Source organism: Heliangelus exortis, chromosome 18 (genome assembly GCF_036169615.1).
Source record: "Heliangelus exortis chromosome 18, bHelExo1.hap1, whole genome shotgun sequence".
Lineage (NCBI taxonomy): Eukaryota > Metazoa > Chordata > Aves > Apodiformes > Trochilidae > Heliangelus > Heliangelus exortis.
In genome coordinates, this window is record NC_092439.1 from 11,652,412 (window position 1) to 11,664,187 (window position 11,776).

Below are 11,776 nucleotides of genomic sequence, written 5' to 3' on the forward strand. Positions count from 1 at the left end.
GGCCGCCCCCCCTCCCGCCCCGTGGTGTTGCCGGCGGCGAGGGCGGGCGGCCCCACGCACTCCCAGCCGGCGTGGGAAGAGAGGGAGGCGGGGAAGGGGCGGCCCGGAGCCGCCGTGCGCGGCAAGGTGCGGCCCAGGTGCCCGGGATATATCAGGAGCCGCGGGGGAGCGGGTCGGTGGCCTCGATGGCGGCCCCCGCCATGGCCGAGCCGCGCTCCAAGCGGCCCCGCGTCACGCTGCCCGCCTGCCCCGCACACCGCCAGCTCCCCGGCAGCCGCGTCCGCCAGAGCTTCCCGCCCGCCGTGGAGGAAGGGCTCTGCGGCGTCACCGGCGCCCTGCTGGAGCTCGCCTACTGCCTGCAGGCGCTGGTAAGACAGCGGGACGGGGCCGGGAGGAGGAAGGCTCCGGGAGGCGGCCGAGGGCGCAGCAGGGATCGCTCCTCGACCGGCCCGGACAGCCGCCCCGTACCGGGAGGAGGGGTAGGGGCATGGCCGGGGTCCGGGGCAGGTCCCGTCGACGCTGCCGGGGGTTCAGGAGGGTTTGAAGGAGCGGGGCCTGCCCTGCCACTTGACCCAGCGGGATTTAGGGGCTCGCTTTGCAACCGGACCTGACCCGCCGGGCTCCGCGCCGCTGCCTGCGCGCTTACCCCGGGGCGGCCGCTGGCAGCGCTGGGACCGGCGGTGATGGATGAACCCGGCACTCCGGTACTTCGGGTAACTCCCATCCAGGGTTACGCCTGTGGAAAGAGGGACAGGAACAGGGGCCGGTAAAGCTTTGGGGTATAGCTTGTGGGTGTTATTTTCCCCAAAACTTTGTTTGTAAAATAGCCACGTGTGGTTAACTGGTGATGTAACAGTTTGTGAACATTGCCATTCAGGCTGAGCTTGCAGCTCTACAAGCGAGAAAGCTGGACATGGATTAAAAAGTTACCCCTGATAGCATGTTACATGCATGCCAAAATTGTTTCTGGCTACACATCAAACATTAATGCAACGCGTATTTTAACAAAGCCATTAAAGTAAAAAACCCAAAATTATCAATGAGGTCCCTTCTGATAATAGTAACCATCCACTGAGAAACAAAATAAATTATATTCAATATAAGCCCAGGATCCCTTGATTGAGGTTGGTGTTAAGTATCAAATAAAAATTCAAGTATGTAGTAAAACCTTCACTGTTAAACATGTGGATTAAAGTAGTATTAGTGATAGGTAGCTGGGTGAGATGGAGAAAAGCTCAATTATAAACTGGCTATGGATAAATATTAAAGGACAGGACTTCTGGTAGAAGTAGAGAGGTTTTTCATTTAAGACTGTTACTACCTAATTTATTGCAGAAATTTGAATGAAGCTCTTCAAAGTGATTGTGCCAGTAGACCAGCTTCCATGGGAAGGGTCTCCTGAGTTCTGATAAAGACATATTCTGATGCAAGTGATTTGGTCCAGCAAATCTTATCCCTTGTTTTTTGTGTGCTTAGGGTGAATATTTTGACCAATCACATGTGGCTCTACCAAATGTTTCAAAGTTCTTCTTACATCAAGCTCTGGAAGAGAGAAAAGCTGCAGAGGCTCTGATGAAGTATCAGCAAGAACGAGGAGGCCATTACTGTTCTAAAACCATCCAGGTATGTAGTAGGCAATAAACTTTCCAGCAGTTGCAATGGCAGTAATTACTCTTAACTTCTTGCATCAGATTATTGGTACTTCAAGTCTCTGCATTCATCCACTATTAGATTTCCAAATATACTTCCCTGTCATATTAGTGTACATGGGTTTGTTCTTGATTGTGATGTTCAGAAACTGTCAGACACACAGTCCTGACTCTATGTAGTTGCTCTCTATCCCAAAAGATTATGAACAATGGTCCCCTTTTCTTTCACTCAGCTGAAGACTACTGCTTCCAGTGTGTTGTCATGGATTATGAGACTAATCTTAAAATATATTTAAGCAACCTGCTTGTCTCCTTCACATTATAGGAGCCCTAGAAGCCATTAGCACCTAAGAAAGGTGGGAGAAACATCCAACCTGGGGCAGTAGTTGATATGTTGTAGCACAGCTCAAGATAGAATATGAACTAGAGAAGTTGCAGGAAACCATCAATGAATACAGCAATACAAGGTGTTCTTCTAAACAAATGTCATTCTCTCTTTAGAAACCAAACTGTGAGCATGCAGTCGGTCTGATGAAAGCCCTGGAATTAGCAATGGCTCAGTGGAAAACGATGAGCCGCTATTTTGAAGAGCTTTATGCCCTGAGTATTGAAAATGCAGATCCTCACAGTGCAAGCACCATCAAGAAACAATTCATCGGGCCCCAAATGCAGAAGATTAAACTGATGGGAGATCTGCTGACCAATGCTCGCAGGCTCGACTGCTCCCAGGATGGCAGAAACAGCCTCGGGGATTACTTCATGGACCGGCTGCAGGAGGAGTTCAGAACAGGCACAGAGCCCGAGTGGAGGCAGCACTGCAGCCCCTGCCCACCTCCCCAGCAGTGTGCAGGAGCTGCAGAGAGGATGAAGAGACCCCAGAGAGAACCCTCCCAGCACAGAAATGGCGTGGGGCCAATCTATGCAACCATCCACTGCATGGCCACGCTGCCACACTGTAACCACGGGACAGGAGCAAAGGGGAAGCAAGACAGGGAGGGACTGTAACGCTGTGGCTGCTGCAGGAGGCAGGGTGTTCTGTCCTGATTTACACCTTTTCCCCACATCCTCTGTTGAGTAATAGCTCCAAATCTAGTCCATACAGTTATGTTGTTTTAAGTGCAGCAAGACTCATAGTTAGCTCCAGACATGTTGCAGACTAATGTTGCAGACATTGTCACACTTTTACCTATGCAGTGCTTCCTAGCATTTAAGCCTTTTTTGTCTTAAATTGTAGTCAGTGGAAATTATATTTAACAGATAGATAACTTTTCTTAAAAACAAACAAAATGCAACTTTAGTACAAGAAAACTTTTTTTATGTGGCAGAAAATCCAAAGGTTTAGTTTTATATTATTAGATATTTTATATTCTTAACAGATATTATACATTACTAACAGATAAACTAACATAATGAACTTTTTAAAAAGACTTATTTTAAAATGAAATTTTCTTATTTCTGTCATAGTAGCAATTTAAGTAAAATAAATTTACTTACCACACAGCTATTTCTAGTGGTGTACTTCTTCAGGATGAAGGATGCAAGCATTTCCTCAGCAATGGGAATTGGGGCACCACCAGATTTAAGGCCCTTTACTTTAGCCAGCTTGGTCAAAGTTCAAAGGTGTCCAAATTCCTTCCATTCATCTCCTGCAGTAGTGCCTCTCTTTCTGTGTGCTTGGCCACCAAGGTCACCTGACAAGAGTAACTGCCCAGATCAGCTGCCTGCAGCTGGTTTTTTGGTCATTGTATACAACATTTTTAAATGCATTTGGGGTTTGCTTCATTAAAAGCTTAGCTTACACTTTTATGTAATATTGTAAGTGATACTCCTATTATGCTTGAAAATAAATTCAGCTCAATGTTAAAAAGGGCACTCTGCATCACTGTATTCCTCAATTTACTACATGGGCATGCTAGTATTCTTCTACAAGGTGAATTGCATATGTTTGCAAAGCTACACCAGTACTTTGCTACTAAAAAGTTGCAGAAAATGGAAAAGTAGACCACAGAATGAAAACAAATTCCAGAAAGCTGCAGTAAAATAAGAACACTGCACACTGAAACACTTTCAGTAAATGCCTTTATACAGGGCTGCAGCTCAGTGGCCATTTCCACAAAACTGTGTTAGCCCACCTACTTTCTGTTGATGTTGTAACACAGGACAGACAATTACAGTGCTGATGCTTCCCCAGTGTTTCTCTAAACATGATTCAGCTTGGCAAGGAGTGATGGTGGTGGTGACTTTAAACCAAGCCCTGTATTAATCAGTAGAAATACTGCAGTGTACCACTGGAATGGCACAAGCACTTCTAACAACATGCTACATTTGCCTGTGTAGAGATGGCTGCTCTCTGATAGAGCAGTAGTTTAAAAGATATTTCCATCTGGGCTACATTCCATCACCCATCCTCATGCTGAGCATACCTTATTCAACAATTAGTTCCACTGACTGCAACTCAACATGAGTAAGAGCAATGGAATCCATCTCTCTCAGTATTAAAATATACCTCACCAACTATGAACAGAGCAAAGCTACTCATTGAATTATTAACTAGTGCCATATAAAACCATGTAAAATACTACTGGTAATGCTTGGTCTACTTTTACAAGTCTTTTCTTTAAAAGTTGGTGAACTTCTGAAATATAGGTATAGCCCTCTCCATGGTTTCCAGCACTTAAGACTGTCTTACCTTAAATGAATTCTAACTTAACAAAGAGCCCAAAATTTAAATTTTTCAAAGCCAGTTACTTGCCTTTTCTTTTTCCCTGAAAGGCTGCCACATCTGTTTCTCAGAAACTCTTCTCATATTCATCTTTGTAGGCCAAATGTATCCACACTTTCTCAGATTTTAGGTCTTTCTCTATTTTCCAGAACACATTCTGGGCCCCCTGGCCCTATCCTATGAAAACAAAAAGCCAAATGAGTCAGTTATTATAGATGAAACCACAAGCTGCTTCTGCTGAGAGGGCACACACACTTGTAAATGTGACCTCAGACTTTTTAACAGTACCTTTCTATTGTGTATAGGATGAGTCCGTCCATTCTTCTCAGCACAGGAAGTACAATCTACCTTTACCTTCCCAACTTCCTTTTTAATCACACCCTGAAAGAAAGGAGGTGAGGGATGAATGTGGAATGGGTTTAAGAGCAACAACACTTAGAGAAACTTTACAAAGTCTCTCTCTGCTGAATGTTTGTTCATCCACACACTCTGTACTTCCAAAGCAATGCCCAAACCATCCAAATATACAGCCTGGGGCAGCTCAGAACAGCAATAGCAGTGCCAGTACCCTAAATACAGCATCCAAATGGGAAGCTCTGGACTTAACCTTCAGTGAAACTATGACTTGGAGCCACAGAGGTTCCAAACAGGAATTACCAATACCATCCCTCTAAATGCTTGCCATAGGCACTACCTTGGGATCTTGCTGCTGCCTGTTGTCAGAGTAAAAAATTCACTTTAAGTCTCTAATCATACTGTCCCTAATCCTCTCCACTAAAGCTACACCAAGTTGAGAAGAACACTACATGATTTTTTGTTGGTGGGATGTTTTTTCAGGCTCCACCATCCAAGGCAACTTCTGGACAAACCCATCTTTGGGAATAATACTGAAAAGTGAAAGTTAGTTCTGGTGGCAGCAGGAGGGAAGGAGTCCTCAAGGACACTTTCACTGGAAGATTGCTCTGAGCAGAATTCACCATCTGGTCACGGCCACCTCCTGACTTTTTCACTTAGGTGAATTCATGCACTTTAAATGTGTTCATGAGCAATTTTTGGCAGCCTCTTTGTATTGCTTGTCCGAGTCCCAGCATTTGTTAACACTTTGCCCAGGGTAATCACTATGTGCACAAGCCCCAGAGTGCCTTATCCTGGGTTAACCTAGAAAAACACAGTGGCAGAATACACTGGCTAAGTATTAGGTAAAAGTACCTTTTCCACAAAGGAAACCAGAGCTCTGGAGAGACCTTGTAATGAGTGGGTCACTCAGCTAGCACCAAGCCTTGATACCTGTATTTATATGGTCAGGTTTTACAGCATAAAGCTGTTTCTCATTCATACTTATGCATTATTGTATACCTAGAACTATTTCAAATGCAAATTATTTTTACTTTTTTAATTGTTCAATGAAGAATTTTTAAAAAATATATCTGTTCATTCCTTCTGGATCAAAGGATCTCTGTGATAACAGTGAAGTGTTTCCACAAGTTTGCTACTCTGGCTCTCAGAAACAGCTGGAAAATAACTTCTAAGTGTATAAGGATGGTCAGCAGCTGATCTCCTTGGCATATGCCACTCTTCAGCATTGGATACAGTAAAAGAACAAAACCGTACATAGTCTAAAACATACTTTTTTTTTTAAATAGAAATGTCATCTTTTAGAGATAATGACAGAACGTGACTAACAGTTCTGACCTCTGTACTTGAAGTAATTTAAATAGTAGAAAATGAGAGCTGCAAATTGGGAATTCTTGCAAAAATCAAATCATGTAACAGCAAAAGCCACACCAAATTCTGAGAAGTTGTAGGCACAGGGATAGGGGCCCAGGTCATTGATGGATGTGTTTTACTTTTCCACATTGTCACATTTGCTTCCACATTCCACATTTGTCAGCCCCATTGAAAACAGAGCTTTGTCTTTGAGTTTGAATGAGTTGAAATGTCACCAACATTTATAACTGCAGAATGGAGATTAATTTTAGCTGATGGTACATTAAAAACACACATAAGTATTTTAATCATTAAGTCAATGAAATCACACAGATGAATTGCTGACGTGTTTCCATACCAGAAAAAAAAAACAAAAAAACAAAACCAAAAAAAACCCAGAACACCCCAACACGTTTCTCATCTCAAATGATATTACAAAAACACAGTAAAAACTCCAGCACCCTTGAGATGTTATCAAAACCCATACGATTTCTTCAAGATCCAAACTCTGCCACTGCTAGCTACCTGTTCTTACGGCTGCAATTACACTTGTAGCAAAATGCTGCTTCTTAAGGGGAAGTCAATCTTCCGAAAGACTTCAGAAGGTAAACAGAGACCCGAGTTGGGAGAGGAAACAGAAATACAAGTTTATACATTGTAACTCGTGTGGAAAGAGCCTTTCGCTGCAGCTACATCGCTGTAACTCAGGCCTCAGCTCTTCTCCAGCACAGCATCATTAAACCATCCCTGAATTGTGCGATTGGAGTAACAAATACTTCTGTGACCGGTGTGGCTGCAACCTGCTCGGTTCTTGCCAGCTCCAGACCTCACCCTCCCACACAACTTTTTGCTCAGAGGTCAAACTGTTTCTGTGCCTGCGCTCGAGTCTTGCTGAACGTTTTCCATCCTGCTACAAATCCCTGAACCGCACCGGGGTTGGATGTGAGCAGGGACACCCCGAGTCCTGAGAAAAAGGCTAACGCAGTGCAGCAACGGGCCCTGGAGCGCATCCGCTTTTTCTGAGGGGAAATCTCCTTCCCCAGAGGAGAGCCGAGGGCCTTTGCTACAGACATTGCCACGGCTCTCCTGGAGCGGTCCGCTCCCTCCCTCGCCTCCCTGCCTCAAAACCCGGTGGCCCCTCGCCCTCCTGGGAGGGTCCTGCCCCCGGGACCTGCCCCTGATATCCCCCGGTAACCCCCCCCCCCCCCCCCGGTACCTGACCCCGGTACCGGCCCAGATCTGAGGCAGCTCCGTTCCCGCCGAGGCCGCGGTTCCCCCTCACGTACAGCGCCCCCTGGCGGCCACACGGCCCCCTTGCCCGCCGCCTCTCCCCGCGCATCCGCTGCCCCCGCGCTGTCTCCGGTCCCGGCCCCGCCGCCCTCAGGTGCCTCCCGCACCGCCCGCCCTCACGCACGCCGCCAGCGCAGTTACCCTGTGGCCGCAGAGCTCCCACAGTCGCGGGAGGCGCGGAAACTTGCCCCGGGGCGGGGGTTTCTTCCCTGGGAGAAACAAGCGGAGCCGCTGCCGTGCCTTGCCTTGCCTTGCCCGGGGTAGGGGGGGGGGGGAAGCGCGCACCGCCCCCGACCACCGGCCGGGCCGCGCAGGGAAACGCGCTGCAAAAACCCCTGGCACCGCCGGGAGAGGCGGGAGAGCACTGCTGTGTCCGGGGGCAAGGGGCCGTCGGCACCTTCGGGCAGTGGGGAGCCTTCGTTCCCTGGCTGGCTGAGCAGGGCGGGCTGCTTACAGCGAACCAAAAAAAAAAAAAAAAAAAAAAAAAAAAACCAAACCAAAGAACCAAAGCGGGGGCAGTGCAAAAGATAACGGCGCAGCGGAGCGCCGGCACCGGCTGGCGTGAGGTCGGCAACAGCCCGAGCGCCCCGACGGCGCCCGCCGCCCTCCCCCCCCGCTCCCTGCTCCGGCCACCCCCGCCCCGCCCCATCCCGACCCGCCGCGCCGGGGGGCTCCGCCATAAATACGGCCCGGAGTGGCGCTCCGGGAGCGGCGCGGCTGGCAAGGGGGTCGGCGGCAGGAGCAGCCAGCGCTGGGGGCTTCTCCCGGGAGAGGGTGCGAGGACCTCTGCTCCGTGCACCCGCCCGGCCGGTGGCTGCCGCTGAACAGCCCGAACGAAGCCCCCTCTCTTCTGATCCCGTCAGTGACCCCCTCTGGCCCCGCTGCCCCCATGGACTTACTGGGCCCCATGGAGATGACGGAGGGCTCCCTCTGCTCCTTCACGACCGCCGATGACTTCTACGATGACCCCTGTTTCAACACCTCGGACATGCACTTCTTTGAGGACCTGGACCCCCGTCTGGTGCACGTGGGGGGCCTGCTGAAGCCTGAGGAGCACCCGCACCACCACGGGCACCACCACGGGCACCCGCACGAGGAAGAGCACGTCCGAGCACCCAGCGGGCACCACCAGGCTGGGCGCTGCCTGCTGTGGGCCTGCAAGGCTTGCAAGAGGAAGACCACCAACGCCGACCGCCGTAAGGCCGCCACCATGAGGGAGCGGCGGCGGCTCAGCAAGGTCAACGAGGCCTTCGAGACCCTCAAGCGCTGCACCTCCACCAACCCCAACCAGCGCCTGCCCAAGGTGGAGATCCTGCGCAACGCCATCCGCTACATCGAGAGCCTGCAGGCCCTGCTGCGGGAGCAGGAGGATGCCTACTACCCAGTGCTGGAGCACTACAGCGGGGAATCGGATGCCTCCAGCCCCCGCTCCAACTGCTCCGATGGCATGGTGAGTGCCCCAGGGAGGACACCCTGCCACCGAGGCACCTCAGACACTGTCAGTCCAAAACTGTGCAGGGCAAGACACCTCTTCCTACCTTTCCCGTAGTAGCTGCCTTCCGTACCTCTCCAGGCAGAAGACAGAGTCCTTTCTCAAGCCTCGAGTGGGGTCCCCGCATGTCAGGATCTCTGGAATAGAAGGAAAAATTCTTTACACGCTTTTTCCCCCTGGGATGTTAAGTCAGACAGGTCCCTCAGTGTTCCCCAGGGGAGCTAGGGCAGAGCTGCTGGAAGAGCACTTTGGGAAGAGGCCTGGAATGGGTGCCTGGGGGCATGGTGGGGGCTGAGCCCTGCCTGTGCTCCCATAGCTCCTGGGGATGTTTCCATCTTCTGCTGTATCATTGCCTTTGAATTCTGCCTAAGGACAGCAGAAAGGAAGGTCCCCGTCCCCAGGTCATGGTAGTTACAGGGCAAGAGTCTGGGTTTTGTTTTCTGCCATTCCTCATGGTAACAGAATGAGGGTCTAAGCAACAGGAGTTATTTTTCTTGTCCTTTAAGAAAAAGGTTTTTCTCCTCTCCTTCATACTCTCCACAGACGTACACTGGCAGTAGGAAGGAGATCTTTCAATCCTGTTTGTATGATATGGGAAGGGGAGAAGAAGGGTGGATGGCAGAGAGGATGTCTCATCACCCCATCTTTTCACTGGGACTATAGCCTTGAGCTCTGGTCTGACTTGGGGGTGGTGGGACATGGTGTGACATGGTGACTGGCACACAGGACAGTTGTCTGGGACAGGATCTTGGCAGCACTTTAATATCAGATTTTTTTCTGTGCTCTGGTGGAGATATTCACTACAGAGTTGAATATCTGTGAATATGAGATAGTTTGCAGATTGGAGAGACATTTTACAGAAATGAGTCCTCCTCAAAAGACAGCCTTTTTTGTCAAAAAGAGTAATTTCATTGTGGATTAAGGTACTGGAAAAAAATATACTGGTCCATGTTTTGGAGCTTTTCCTGGGCAAAATGGAAATGGGAAGAAAAACTGTAGGAAATAGAAAGGGACAAAGGCAGGACAGAGGCTCTTAAGAAGGAAATCATGTTTGGAAAAACATTCAAAAATTAAATGGTGAAAAGACTCATTCCCCTCTAGTGTCCCCACTGTAAACTGAAGATACGTGTAGGGCAGTATCTGATGGGAAGACAATCCTCATCTCCTTTGTAAAGCTAAAAATGATATTTTTTTTCTTTGGAACAGCTGTGCCACATAAAACATTCTGGGATGAATCCCCTTCTAGCTAAGTTCTGCCTCGTTCAAAGAAACCACAACTTGATGGTATTTCAGCCAGGACTGGAATGACACCACACACTAGGGACCAATCCATAAGATGGAATTTACTGGGATTTCAGTAAATGCTGTCCCCAACCACAGACCTCACTCAGATTGCTCTCCTTTGCAGATGGAGTACAGTGGCCCTCCCTGCAGCTCTCGTAGAAGAAACAGCTATGACAGCAGCTACTATACAGAGTCACCAAACGGTGAGTGTGCCCTGACTGCTGGAGCCAGCAAGCCTATCCATGGCTTCTCCATTCCCAGTTGTTTAGCTGACTCCAGCTTGCCTGAAAGAAGAATCTGCCTTTTTGGCCAGCAAGCTATTCATGGTAATAGAAGCACTGGGTTTCCTCTAGATATATTTGCAAACAAGGGGATATGTTATAGCTGCATTTCCTATTTTGCAAATATATCGTGTGGGTAAGAATTTATTTCTCCCTGCAACTAATTTTCAGTGTTTTACTGTGCTTTGCATGAATACTCCTCTCTTGTTGATCCCAACTGCAGATTGATTTCAAATCTTGCCTTCCCTTTCTGTGCACTGAAGTGAAGCCCTGGATCCACCAAAAGCAGCACAATTTGGTTGGGTCTCTCTTCCATTTTGCAAATTGCAATCTCTTTTCTGATAACTGGCATCCTTCACCAATACTCATTTCCTCTGGATCTTTACATGCTCTCAGATACGTACTGCTTGCCACTTACTGCAGTTTTATGAAAGAACTACATTCTACTGATGTTGATAAACTGATCAGCTTTTTGTCTGCTTTTTAGATCCAAAGCATGGGAAGAGTTCTGTTGTTTCCAGCCTCGATTGCCTCTCCAGCATCGTAGAGAGGATTTCCACAGATAACTCCCCATGTGCTGCACTGCCTCCAGTGGAAACTGTTGCTGAAGGGAGTCCCTGTTCTCCCCCAGAAGGAGCAAGCCTGAATGATAGTGGAGCCCAAATCCCTTCTCCCACCAGCTGCACCCCACTTCCCCAGGATAACAGCAGTAGCAGCAGCAACCCTATCTACCAAGTACTATAAAGGCAAGTCCAGCTGGAATGCACTTAAAAAAATTGATCCTTTCAGCCACACTCCAAGATCTGCCTTCTAAGACTGAAAAGACTTCTCAAGACTTGTTCCAGTTTTAAAATATCACTCAAAATTCCTTCAAATATATAACTTTTCAAACCTGTATTACTTCAAATTACACCTAGTTATTTATTGGTTGTTAAACTGAAGTTATTTAATACGCCTAGAGTTAAAATTGTATACCATGAAATGGCCAATATTTAATCTGGGCTTTGGGGAATATGAACCTGGCTCTTGAGTGCAGAGGAAAATAGAAATCTACAACAGCAGTGACATGACAGATCTTTCTTGTTACTCCTGTTCTGGCCAAAATAAGGTTGCGGACCATTTTTTATAAACTTTTTTGTATAATTGTAAATAAGAGTTGCTTTGCAAAAAAAGGGGGGTAAAAAAGAAAAAGGAGAAAAAAAAGAAAAAAGGAAAAAATCAAAAACAAAATGGGAAAAAATATTTAATATTGCTTGGTTTGTTGTGTCAAACTTTAACTTTATATATTTATACTACGTGGTTGCCAAGAATGTTTTCAACAGTATCTAAATAAAGACCCTTATTTATAAAA

At 47.7% G+C, this 11,776-nt stretch overlaps 2 protein-coding genes and 1 long non-coding RNA gene across 4 annotated transcripts in view; 2 read left to right on the top strand and 1 right to left on the bottom strand.

Annotated features, from left to right (window-relative positions):
- The window catches only part of LOC139804834 (uncharacterized), a 45,188-nt gene extending 41,911 nt beyond the window's left edge, over window positions 1-3,277 (bottom strand). The window contains exons 1-2 of the long non-coding RNA XR_011729552.1: window positions 3,144-3,277; window positions 647-736 (exon numbers count right to left, since the gene is read on the bottom strand). This is a non-coding gene — a long non-coding RNA (uncharacterized lncRNA). The remainder of the gene's footprint in view (window positions 1-646; window positions 737-3,143) is intronic.
- LOC139804833 (ferritin light chain-like) lies at window positions 1-3,516 on the top strand. 2 transcript variants are annotated; one of them, XM_071762503.1, is made up of 3 exons: window positions 1-368; window positions 1,477-1,623; window positions 2,151-3,516. In XM_071762503.1, the coding sequence occupies exons 1-3, from the start codon at window positions 186-188 to the stop codon at window positions 2,652-2,654; spliced, it is 834 nt and encodes a 277-aa protein (XP_071618604.1). In that variant the 5' UTR covers window positions 1-185; the 3' UTR covers window positions 2,655-3,516. The 2 variants fall into 2 exon arrangements, with proteins under 2 accessions (XP_071618604.1, XP_071618605.1); XM_071762504.1 differs by having other exon boundaries at window positions 227-713.
- Window positions 3,517-8,056: 4,540 nt separating this feature from the next.
- MYOD1 (myogenic differentiation 1) lies at window positions 8,057-11,776 on the top strand. Its single transcript, XM_071761923.1, has 3 exons — window positions 8,057-8,818; window positions 10,269-10,347; window positions 10,913-11,776. Exons 1-3 carry the CDS (start codon window positions 8,258-8,260, stop codon window positions 11,167-11,169), a joined length of 897 nt encoding a protein of 298 aa, XP_071618024.1. The 5' UTR covers window positions 8,057-8,257; the 3' UTR covers window positions 11,170-11,776.